This window comes from Apus apus, chromosome 4 (assembly GCF_020740795.1).
Source record: "Apus apus isolate bApuApu2 chromosome 4, bApuApu2.pri.cur, whole genome shotgun sequence".
In the NCBI taxonomy this organism is placed as follows: Eukaryota; Metazoa; Chordata; class Aves; order Apodiformes; family Apodidae; genus Apus; species Apus apus.
Window position 1 is genome coordinate 112,709,382 of NC_067285.1, and position 13,204 is coordinate 112,722,585.

The 13,204-nt window shown below is 45.7% G+C and overlaps 1 protein-coding gene across 1 annotated transcript in view; it reads right to left on the minus strand.

Annotated features, from left to right (window-relative positions):
* Positions 1-13,204, minus strand: part of DDRGK1 (DDRGK domain containing 1) — a 44,774-nt gene that overhangs the window by 29,242 nt on the left and 2,328 nt on the right. The window contains exon 2 of the mRNA XM_051617367.1: positions 7,963-8,121. Within this exon, the coding sequence (XP_051473327.1) occupies positions 7,963-8,121 (159 nt within the window). The remainder of the gene's footprint in view (positions 1-7,962; positions 8,122-13,204) is intronic.

The following is a 13,204-nucleotide window of genomic DNA, read 5'->3' on the forward strand; positions in this document are numbered from 1 at the left end:
TGTCAACATCTCCAGAGCTTGCAAAGCATTCCCACCAGCTTCGGTCAGAGACAGAAAGCACAGAATCTCAAAATGGTGAAGGTTGGAAGGGACCTTCAAGATCATTAGGTTCCAACCCCCCTGCTATGAGCAGGGACACCTCCCACCAGACGAGGCTGCATAAGCCCCATCCAACCTGCCCTTCAACACTGCCAGGGAGGGGGCTTCCACAACCTTCCTGGGCAACCTGTTCCAGTGCCTTCCTGCCCTCATGGGGAAGAATTTCTTCCTGATGTCTGACCTAAATCTCCCCTCTTTCAGTATAAAACCATTACCCCTTGTCCTGTCACTGCCCTCTCTGGTGAAAAGCCCCTCCCCAGCTTTCCTGGAGCCCCTTCAGGCACTGGAAGGTGCTCTAAGGTCTCCCTGGAGCCTTCTCTTCTCCAGGCTGAACACCCCAACTCTCCCAGCCTGTCTCCAGAGCAGAGCTGCTCCAGCCCTCTGAGCACCTTTGTGGCCTCCTTTGGACCCTCTCCAACAGCTCTGTATCTTTCCTGTGCTGAGGGCTCCAGAGCTGGACAGAGCACTCCAGATGCAGCAGAAATAGTCCAAGTAATGTTTTCACACCCCTGTACATATTCTGCTCTGCAGAAACGTGGATGTTGCTTAGCTAGCCAGCTGACAGGTTGCTTCAGAGAGCCTTAGCTTTTCTGCAACATTTTGAACAAATGGAGAGGCAGGACAACAGTTAGTAATCACAAAGAGGTTTGAATCTTTTGAAATTTACAGAGTGCTTTTTAGAAACAGATCCCAATGCCACTGGAAAGTGTCCTGGAGTGCTGATGTTCTCCATCAGGACAGGAATTTACCAGTTCCTGTGTACAGAACAAGCAAAACCTCCAAACATAACTACTCACATCATATATTTTAGTCACCCATGTTATCTATGTTGGTGTCTGTCTTGCCCCCTGTTCAGCTTTGGAAGGGAAGCAAATGGATTCCCATCCACAAAAAAGGATGCAAGTCACACGTGGGGCTACTCACAACAAGTCTTCAGGCACAGCTAGCTGCTTTATGTAGCACTGAGGCAGCACCTAACAAAAACAGTAGGGTAGAGGGGGGGAAGATCAGAAAAAGGAGGAGAAGAGAGGCACTGGAACAGGCTGTCCAGGAAGGTTGTGGCTGCCCCCTCCCTGGAGGTGTTCAAGGGCAGGTTGGATGAGGCTTGTGCAGCCTGGTCTGGTGGGAGGTATCCCTGCTCATGGCAGGGAGGTTGGAACCTGATGATCTTGAAGGTCCCTTCCAACCTTCACCATTCTGTGATTCTAAGATGCCAAGCAAAACACATCATCCTGAAGGCAGGATGTTATTAAGACATGCATGTTATTAATACTGAACAGATGTATGACACCAGCCACTGGAAAGGAACTGGTCCACCACATGGAAAGGTGTGGGCATCCCTGAGTGACACAGCCCCGCGCCGGTACAGTCATAACCATTTTTAATTTGTTTTTTTAATTTGATAGCTATCCAGGTTAGGAACCAAATAAGACACTGGCTCATTAATCTGAAGCCACAAAACCAGCCTACGCTTAGGACAGCAAAAGGACATCAGACCTTTTGAGCAGCAGTTAAATGACTTGAAGTGTTTTCTCGACTAAAGCCACGTGGCATAACTGAGAAACCACACACCTACCTCTGCCACACACCATCTGGCTGGAAATGTCTCAGGGGCAGACACACACACACTGTGGATACTTTGATAACACTCTCGTCACTTTCTATATGAATAGCAGCAAGTCAAAATCAACTTTTGATTCACCACTTAGGATTTTAGTAGTCAAAAGCTGAACTGTGCTAGAAAGGTTTTCCTACTGATTAAGCATTAATATAATTTCAACTACTACATCAATTAATATAGCCCTATTACCAGCTGTTTCACAAGAAAAGCACAGGACCACAGCAGAGTTTCTACTTCTATAAATTTTCCAGATCTTTCAGCACACCAGACGATGGGGAGATAAAAAATTACATGTGAGGTAAAGAGTCTGCTCAGGACCAGTGCTTCTTATACTGGCAGATTTCAGCAGAAACGTGTCTTCACTAAGTTATGCACAGTATCCATCCCTGAATGGGGATTTAACAAATTGTATTTTTTTCTCCAAACTAGCAGAAAACACTTATGTGAGATTTTTTTAAATGCAATATTTGAAGGCTGGGCTTAGATGCTACACAGAGCAATAAGAGGCTCTTTAACACAACCAATTATTATATATTTTTAAAACTTCTACCATTTTTTTTTGTGCTTTCTTCCACAGTAGTGATTAACACTTAGAGAAAAATATGAGATTCTGATTTCAAAGTCTTGCAAGAAAAAGAGAAGAACTTTTTAAATTTATGTTGCAATTGTTAACATTTTGTTGTATTTTATTTTACAAACTAGAGCATTCAGACTGTCAAAAGCTGCTGGCTTTATTGTTACTGATTCTGTGGAAGTGAATTTAATCCAATGTTCTCTGTACTGGACATTCCTACACCTGTGCTCAGATGTACAGGTCTAAAAGCTCAGAGAAAAGACATGCAGATGTGGGGATATTGAACCTTTTGGAGTTAAATGATGCTGCCAAAAGTAGAGAGCCTGTAGTTTGTTCCAGTTATGAAGAAAGGTCATTGACAAAACCAGACTTCTTTGCTGCAGTCCTTACTTTGTTTGTAAAAAAATCAGTAAAATCAAAACATAAGAATGCACACAAAGTCCCATTTTAGCAACAAGTCAGAGAAGTCACTTGTTTGTGGGATGTGCGAGTGAGCATCTTTCAAAATTAAAGCCTTGAAAACATTCCCTGGAAATGCACTGGGCTGCTTAGGTTCTCCTGGCATGTTCTCTTTTCCCTCATTTCTGTATCTAGTTCAGCCTCCCCTGCAACACCCACCGAAGCCTCCCCCTCAGAGGGTTGCCCAGTGGTCTTTGTTTTGCTGGGTGATTTGAGATAGGTATTATTCCTTAGAGAAGTCTGCTTCTTTCTAACTAATTATGGGGTGGTGACACCCTCCCCCCCAGTTTCAGCCAACAAAAATGCTGCTCCCCTCAAAGCAACAGCAGTGATTTTTGGACCAAGACACCACTCCAAGTGACAGAAAACCTGGACTGCAAAACATGTGTCCTGCTCCTTGACTGCACCACCCCGGAAAAGGCACTTTGCCTCTGCATGTCTCTGTCTCTCCACAAACATTTTTCACCAGGTGCTGAGGCAGGCAGGTTTTCTCCCTACAAGTTTGTACAAAGTTGCTGCCGGAAATAATGCATTTCAGGCCTTCAAGCAAACAGCCAGTAGCCTCAGATCATCCTCCTCCTTGGTTTTACCACAGCAGGATCAAGATGACCCAACCATATTTGCTGTTACAAGTTCATACCAACAAGTTTCTTGTCACTTGATAGGAAATTAGAGTATTAAAAAAAAATAAAAATGATGCAAACATGGCTGGGTCACTTTCTGCTCCAAGCAGCTAAAAATGTAGTGTCAAGAGAAGTGCCTGCTTTACTGCAGAGCTCCTTGCAGTGCTCAAGGCACCATGAGGAGGTTTGGAAGAACAGGAACTACTTGAGAATTGGACGACTGCTTTTTCTGCTCGTGACCAGCAACCAAATAAAACAGCTTTACATGGAGGGACCCAAAGGCAATCAAAGGCCAAGTGGACTCAGAGCATCAGTCAGGCAAAACCAACAGCAGCCAAAGACACCCTTCTCAGTCAATAAATACATGGGATCTGGAGCTGGAAAACAGCTGATGCTGTTTATTCACACTACCTCATGCCCCAAATAACCCTCAACCCAACTCCAATTAATTCCCTTTCCCTGCTTCCTTCTACTGCTTAGCTTGGCCTCTCCTGGCCTAAATGATTAACACCTGAAATCCACACACATTTATGCCTTCCAGTGAGTTTATTTTCATCTTGGCTGTAGCTAACTACACCAAAGCCTGTGGCTCCACAAAGCCACTTCTGTCTGGGTTCAATTTAAATGAAGATACAAGAGAGCTAATTAAGTCTGCTATCTGAGATATCAGAAGCAATGTAACCACATGAATAGGGAACACTCCTTCCAGACTCGTTTTCCACAGGGAAAGGCACAGGCACCCTGCTACAACGTGCAGAGCAGATGTCCTCTGAGGCACACAGCCTTTCACAACAGTCACCTAGGTTGCTCTGGGCTGCACGAAGGACAGCAGTGTTATGATTAGAATTAATTTGGGCAATGTAAGCCAACCAACCATTTTTCTCAAGCCAGTCACGTCAGTGGAACACAGGGGTCTCAGTCATTTTGAGAATTACTTTGTCACCACTGGAAAATGTCTCCCCCAGCAATCTTTGGTCATCGGAGGATACTAATAGATGTTGATATTCATGGATGACCTCCTTTGAGTACTCAACTAACCACTGAAAAACATTACCCAGGCAACCCAAGCCAGCGTAGGGCCCTGGCTAGCGGGCCTGTCCCCACAGCCCAGCCCACGTGGGACCCATGAAGAAGGAGCCCACGCACCCTGCGTGGGCTGCAATTCTGGTAGGAAAGTCAGGGCATTTAGTACTTCACCTTCATTTTCTGTTTGTGCCAAGCTGCAAGTAATTTACCCCCCTCCACCGAGCTACAGGAAGAGTTATAACCTGGTTTAGCTCCACTGGCAACAGGTACAGATCTGAGTATCCAAACCAATCCTTTACTGTCCTTGTCTGTATTGAATGACTCCGTGCCCAGACTTGAAGTAAATCAGATTTCAACTAGAGAAGGGACAATTAGAAGTTATCAAGGTTCTGATCCTCATGCCACAATTTGTTTTGTTTTGTTTTTTCCCCCCTCATTAATCCGAGAGAGAGATGTGAGTACAGGCACAGCACAACAACCCAGCACAGGCAGCAGAAACTGCGGGCTGCTGTTCTACCCTTGAAGCTTTCTTTCTCCTTCTGGAACTGATATCTGATTGTTAGATGGAAAACAGAAAACCCTCATGCTACCCACAGCCTGCAAGTGTCTCTGAGACTGTTTCCTAGAGTCAGCAGAACTGGCTCCCATCAGGCAGAATACTTTGGGGTAGTAGCAGTTTCCACCTGACTCCGCTTTTATGCCTGGAAGGGTAACAGGGCCAAGATGTCCTCACGCCCTTCCTGAGTTCAGTGCTAGAAATCTTGCAGCCGTGGGTTGGTGGCTAGAAGTGCACCTGTGGCAGAAGTCCAAGTGACACAGAGAAGGCCCAGGTAGCTTTGCCCAAAACTAAACACTGGCTCAGAGTGGAAATTCCACACACGGAACAGAAACTTTTTAACAAACTTAATATTTTAACAATGAAAAAAAAAAAAATCCACTTCAGTTGCAGATATTCAGAAGCCTTCTAAAGGAATGAGAACATTTACAAAGCAAGACTGAAGAAACCAGACTAGCTTGTTTTCAGTGTTTCTGTCTACATTGCCAAATAACTCTGCTCTTCAGCTCCGGGTGCCCCAACTGGTCCTGCATTGCCTGGCACTGCACACCACTGCATGCATTCTGGGCCCTCTCCATGTGAGTCAACAATTTATTAAAAAGTATAAGGCAAAACCTGTTATAGCAACTGGTTAAAATGGAGGCAGTAATCACACAAAACTGCAGTTTGTTGCACTGACACAGAGAAAACAGCCACAGCCCTCGCACAGCGGAGACAAATCCAAGAGGTGATTCCAGCCTATTCCACATGCCCACAGAGAGGGCTTCAAAACATGTAACACATCCTTCTCCAAGAGGGAAAAAAACCAAACCCCACACTAGCAGAGGCAGCTCAGAACCAGGCTAAGGGCTTTGCAACACAGACAGTCCCAAGTAATACATTCATAAGTCATTCTGCACAGCAGTTCTGGGGGCATTAAGAAGAGTGTGGCCAGCAGGTCAGGGAGGTTCTCCTCCCCCTCTGCTCTGCCCTGGGGAGGCCTCACCTGGAGCACTGCGCAGTTCTGGGCTCCCCAGTTCAAGAGGGACAAGGAACTACTGGAGAGAGTCCAGCACAGGGCACTGAGGTGATGAAGGGGCTGGAGCATCTGCCTGTGAGGAAAGGCTGGGAGAGCTGGGGCTGTTCAGCTGAGAGAGAAGGAGGCTGAGGGGGGATCTCATCAGTGCTGATCAATATCTCCAGGGGGTGTCAAGAGGATGGGGCCAGACTCTTCCCAGGGGTGTCCTGGGACAGGACAAGGGGCACAGACTGGAGCACAGGAGGTTGAACGTGAATATGAGAAAATCCTTCTTTACTGTGAGGGTAACAGAGCCCTGGAACAAGCTGCCCAGGGAGGTTGTGGAGTCTCCATCCCTGGAGACATTCCAAGCCTGCCTGGATGTGTTCCTGTGGGATCTGCTCTAGGGGATCCTGCTCTAGCAGGGGTTGGACTAGATTATCTCCAGAGGTGCCTTCCAACCCCCACCACTCTGTGACTCTGTGTGAACCAAGAAAAGATGCTTCTCTTCAGAGCTATCTGGAGTCTGTGCCCAGTCTGCAAAGGCTTTGGTGTTCCTGCTGTGCAGTGGTGCTTAGGCACTTGGAAAAAACATCCCAGAATATAATAAAAACCCACACAGAAGCACAAACCAGAAGAACAGAGCAAAAAGTCATATTAATTTGAAAAAGAAATAAAAAACCCCATATAGAGATGTTATTTCAAAGAAAACTTCATGCAAGACCAGCAGCACTTGCATCTGATGTGCAAAAAGCTCCAAAAGAATTATTTATAAAGCCCAATGACACAAATTCTTCTACTGCTAAATGACAAAGTAAGAGAAGACATTTGCTTTGACAACTTCACTGTCGGCCTTTGGTGTTCAAACTTTTGATGTCTGGAGGTTCATGCAAAAGATTTTTAGATTGCATTTTCTTTCCAGGATGTTATCACATGAAAAGAAAGCACCAAAGTTGAAAAGTTCAGACCTGTCAATTTTCCATCTGTGAAACTGTTGGGATGTAATTGAGCTCCAATAGCACGTTTACCTGCCAACGTGAGGGCAAGAGGTTCCCCACAAACTGCAAGGCAAGAAAAGCTGAAGAAAGTGCAACTAATCCCTAATCAAGGCATCACACAGATGTGTGCTCACTGTTTCTCACCCACTGTAGACCAAAAAAAGACAGACATCCTGGTCTCCCCTGCAAACCCAAGTGAAGCAAAGCCCACTTTTATCAATCCTTCAGCAGAAACTGTGAACATTTAACCCACAATCTGAAAACAGAAAGAATCCAGTTAGGTGAATCATGGTGATATAATCTCTTTAGTAATACAGATAATAATGTGTGAAGTTTCACCAGAAAAGGGAGTGAGGCTTGCAGGGTGTAGAAAGATGTTATTTATCACCATATTCCTGTCTACAGCCACACCACAGAAGTACAGCTATAAACTGCAGCTCCAGCACAGGAACAGAGGACTTGCTGACAACACCCTATTGGCAGTAAGACATAATGTCTGTGGTCACCTCCAGCTCATTGGTTTGGTTCTGACTACTACCTGGGTGGCTTCTCAGAAAGAAAACTCCAGATTTTGTAGAGATTACATTGGGGAATTAAATTATTCCCAGTGATTTGCAAGAAACCAATATTCTACTCCAGCTCATTATTGCAGTGCAAGGTGTGGATTCTGTTTATCCAAACATAACCTGCATGGACAAGCAGGAAATAAAGAAGAAATAAAAGTTTCTGGGAAGTAAGCGGAGCACACGTTGGGAAGCACTATTGGCACAACAGACTGGCACAATGCACTACAGCAGGAGGCAGAGATTTCAGTCATAGGCAAGAGGGGTCTAGAGGTAATGAGGAAGTATGGAAAAAAGTTGGACAGTGAGCCAGTTCACAGTCAAGCTGTAAAAGATTCAGTCAGCAAAACTGAAAACTTCCCTTGAGGAGACAAGTGCACCCTTTCACCAACCTCAGCTGCTCCTAAGGTCCATTTCAGTGTTTGCAAGATGAACTGAACCATTACCTTCCAGCCAATCTTCTGCCTGCTGTGCCCTCCTCTGGGCCATCAGCCTGTTTCCCATGTTCCTCCGGCGCCTTGGCATCCCATCTCCCCTCTCTTCAGGGTGGGCCCGAGGCCTGGCCACTGCTGCTGCTGCCACATTCTGCTGGTGCTCCTCATCAGCTGCCAAAGGGAAACAGAACTGATCAGAGATTTGCCAGCTCTGCTTGCTGCAGCTCTTGTTCTGCCAGTCAGCTTTTGCAATGAGAAGTGCAACACCTGTGCTGTTTTCCAAGGGAGGGAAAACCCCCCCACTCTCATGTGGTTTCTTCCTGCATGGCAGGAGATCCATGCCAGTTGCTTTCCCATCATTAAGCAGGATCATGCACTGGTACCTTCTTATTCATGCACAGTGCCCTGTGCAATGGAAACTTGATCCCAACAGCCTGTTTTGCAACAGTGCATAAAGCTGTAGCTTTTTCTTTGATCTGACCACAGTCCACATCCTTCACAAAACTCAAAGAAATCACCACACCACAAAGCAAAGACCCTTCCTCAAGTGCTCAAAAGTGTTCTTATTTAATCTAAACCAATAACCTGTTTTTCACTTCAACCAGAAAATAATCCCCTTTATCTGGTAGGACTAGAAGTCTAATAATTTCTGAGTTACCAAAAGGCAAAGACTCAGAATTACTTTTTTTTTCTCTTCTAAAGTAACTGGATTTTTATTTTGTTTTAATTTTGTATTTGTTTAACTTTCATGTAGATTCATTAGAATTCAAACCTCCGAGCATGCATGTTGCAGAATGGAATATGGAAATCATTACACCTGACAGAAAACCTGAACAGCAAATAAAAGACTACAAATTACAGCCTTAATATATACAGGGCCACTTCACTCTGCCAGCTGATTCAAACTGCAGGTCTCCTGACACATGCAGGGGAAGACAGAACACCAAAGGTCACTGCAGCTCTCCCTGCCATCCTCTCTGCATATGCTGCAATTAGTAATTAAGAACTGACAAATGAGGGAGATCAGGACAGAGCAGCTGGGAGACACCATGGAAGCAAGGAACTGACCAGTGGGCTCATTTCAGAACTCCTCTATAGAAAACCCTCCCCTGGTGTTTTCTTGGGAGACCTTCACAACCCTGGTGCTGTCAGCTACAGCAGTCATGCTGAAACAATCAGATAATGGTAAAATATCATCCTCCTTGATACCTGCTCTGCATATTCAGTTGATAAGTGCAACTGATACTTGTGTATGTTGCTACTTGCTCAATCCAGCAAAGTATTAACTACTACACCTTCACTACACTTCCAGTAGCCTCATGGAAAGCTGTAGAACTACTTAAGTTCAGGACATATTTTTTGTGCTTTGAGGGTTAGATTGTGGCCCAGCAAGAGTGCTCTCCATGCTCTGCCAAGTCTCCAGCATCCCCTGATCCAAACAATGCTTCCTAAAAAAACCCTATTAGCATATCTCTGATCAGAAGATTCACGATGACTACATCTACCCGAGGATGAAAGGTGCACTTGCAGCTCATCTCAGTACATCTCAACCAGCTTCAAAGCAGCTGCCTTGGGTACTGATAACAACCCAGCTTCAGAAGCTCCCAGCTCAGCACAGGCTGCAGGGCAGAGAGATCTGGGGGAACATATGGCCACCAAAGCCAGCAGCAGCTCAGGGTTGCTGCAGCAACGATGCTGGCAGCCACCTTGCAAACTCCAGCACCGTGACATTTGGAACTGAGCCACTGCACTGTCACACTGCTCTCACCTTCTAGTCCCCATCCCCTTCTTTCACCTGTGGACTAAAACAGGTCTATAGGAAATGACAGAGCTCCAGGGATCCCATTGTTTTGCTTCAGGACTTGCCCACTCTGATTTACAGCATGATAATACAGATTTTGAATGCTACAGAACATGGCACAGGGAAGCACTGCACAGGCAAAGCAATAGGTCACTTCTGGGGACACTACTAAAGGCCATAAATACTTAGTTTGCTAAAAGACTTATCTAGGCATCAGGAGGAAATTCCTGGCTGTGAGGTTGGTGAGACACTGGCCCAGGTTGCCCAGGGAAGCTGTGGCTGCCCCATCCCTGGCAGTGTTGAAGGGCAGGTTGGATGGGGCTTGGAGCAGCCTGGGCTGGTGGGAGGTGTCCCTGCCCATGCAGGGGGTTGGGACTAGATCTTGGAAGGTCACTTCCAAACCAAACCATTCTATGATTTTTATACAAATTCATCATTTCTCTTAATAAGTTCTTGAGATACACTGCAATTCAAACCTCAGCACCCTTTCCCCTGAAAGCCTCAGTGTGTCTATCTCAGTAACTCCCAAGGTGGTCCTGCATGGATCAGCTATGCAGCTCTAGGGCTCATTCATGCTGGGGGATGGTTTTGGTTCCTGCTGTCCTGTGAAACAGAGACTGGTTTGCATTTTGTCAAAGAAGAATCTATTTATAAGCCACGTGTCCATTTCAAACCAAGGTGCTTAACCCTGACAGTGACAAGCATGCGAACCAAGCTACCTTGTTTCCTCAAATTAATTCTCTACAGGAGAGACAGTCATTCCTCAATGTTGACCAGTGTTAACAGGGCTCAGACAACAGTAGTAAACCCCACTAAACCTGACCCATGTCATGGTCAAGCACACAAGTCAGCTGTTTGGATGTTCTGGAGATCTGACAAGTATTGTGCAGCAACAGAAGACACACAGACATGATGTATTATCACTGAGCAGGAAAAGATATGCTTCAATACAGCTTTTTTTCTTGCCCCCCTTCCCAATAGCTTCTGCTTGCAAGGCATTCAGCTGGGCAGTCCTTTGAAAAATGTGAATGTCAGTCCTTGTGTTTCTTCATAAGGAGGAGGAAAAATAATAACTTACTCTGCCTGCAACACCCTTATCCTTGGCTGGTTCTCCAGGGGTCTACATGGCTCAAGATGTGCAATTTATTGAAGTGTCTGGGAAGTCAGATGTCCTCTCTCTCCCTCTGAGCTGGAGGTATCATAGACTGACCAGAGCTGAACAGAGGGGTTTGACTGGTGCTTTCAAAAAACCCTCTGGCTCTTCTTGGAACTGATGGACTGCCAGATCTGAGGTCAAGAATCATTTCTGCTGAGGTCTGAGTCTGTGTTTTTTCCACCTCTTCCTGCAGCACAAGAGCATAGTTTGGCCACTGAACTTCTCTGAACAAGTCTCTTACTTCTCCTGCAGCTGCCCAGGCCTCAGACACGAGGCCCCCCAGGCTAGACAGTCCATGCAGATTAGTCATACAAAGGACTAATTAGACTTGATATGCAGCCACCTGAGTAAAACTTAAAGACCAATACTATACAGGTGAGACAAACAATCCACAAGTTGCTTGACAGTTTGCAGGCCAGAATAAAATAATTGGATAAAGCTCTCAAATTAACAGCTGATCCAAACAAAAAATTAAACAGATGTCTGGAAAACTGACACGGCTTTAGTTTTGTATTTTTAAGCTTTACGTTCTTTAAGCTCTCCAGGTTCTGACTCAGCCTTTCAAAAAGCAGATAACCTCTTTTCTGGGGACAGCAGGTTTATGGCTGTGCTGAGAGCACCTCTGCCTCTGACTTTCCAGAAACACCAGCACAAGAGCAGAGGCAGAAACAGAATTTGACCTGACTTGTCAGCCAGCAAACAGCAGCAACAGTGAGACATGGGTTGAGCTGTCAGAGCCCCCTCCCAAAGGGAAAGGGAGCACAACTTGGCTCCGAAAGCAAAGCTCCTTCCTAACCTGGATGTGAAGCACCCCTGTTAAAGCATTACAAACAACACCATGAAATCTTTCAGAGCCCAGACATCTTAGGACCTAATTTTACAACCCCTAGGTAGAAATCAGCTCCTTTACAAAGCTTTGCAAATTTCCACTTGCTCAGACCAGAGACAGTCTTTTCTTGAGAAGCAAAGCTTTGCTTATCACAACACATTATCTTCAGTTCTATCAGATAAGCAAGTCCAGCAGGGTTAACACCTGGGCTGGCAAGTTTTCATAGAATCACAGAATCCCAGACTGGTTTGGGTTGGAAGGGACCTTCGAGATCACCCAGTCCCACCCCCTGCATGGGCAGGGACACCTCCCACCAGCCCAGGCTGCTCCAAGCCCCATCCAACCTGCCCTTCAACACTGCCAGGGATGGGGCAGCCACAGCTTCCCTGGGCAACCTGGGCTAGTGTCCACCCTAACAGCAAAGAATTTCCTCCTAATGTCTAACCTGAATTTCCCCTCTTCCACTTCTAATCCATTACCCCTTGTCCTTTCTCTCCAAGCCCTTGTCAAAAGTCCCTCCCCAGCTCTCAGGAACTGGAATGCTGCTGTGAGGCAGCCCAGCAAGACACAACTCCTAGCTCTGGAAGTCCCCTGTTCCACACCGATGCAGAGAGAGCTCCACCTGCTGCACCCTCACACGTTTGTGGTACCTCCCACCTCACTTGGCAGCATCCAGCATATTCTCCCTTCATGCTAACCTAAGCTGGGAAATTCAAGGAGAAAATGGTTCAAACAGCAACAGGTGGAAGCATGTCTGGCTTCCCTGGGGAGCTGCTTCTGCCTAGGAGAGCTCACCACATCAGGGCTTGTTCAAAAACAGATATGCCAACCACGTATAAAATCCAGGGTTGGGTTTTTCTCCCCCCTGTTCCCAGCAGCACAAGTCCAGGCATGATCCTGCTGGAACCACTGTGCTTGCTCCAAATGACCTTTGAAAGGAAAAACAAAGTTACAGGATTTACCTCTTCTCATCCTTAGCTCCCTTCATAGCTAAGGTAGGAAAGTTTTGACCATTTGAAAAGAACAATTCCCCAGCAGAGTGTGAAAAGAAAAGCTCTGCCCCTGTCCCCAAGCATTAAAAAGTGAGAGCTACCAACCACTGCTCTGGGCCAAGCATCCCTGGTTTCAAATCCTTTCCATGAGACAACACAGATTTACTGGCAAAACTGTAGCATTTTCCACACAAGGAACAGGAAAGGAAATCCTTGTGTAAGGCCAAAGTTTGCACATGCTAAATACACCACAGCCCCAATGGTTTTGAAAAATAATTTGTTGTGTAAGGAGAAAAATATCATCCCCACAAGTTCAAACTCTGTAAAGGACTTTATAATGACATAAACCAGCATACTGAGGTAGAAATTATCTTAAAAGCTCAATGAAAAAAGCAAGACCAATGTGGAAGTGTCAAAAAGATGCTAGTAAAAAGAAAAAAAAGAGGATTCAAAAAGATTAAATTACCCTGAATGCA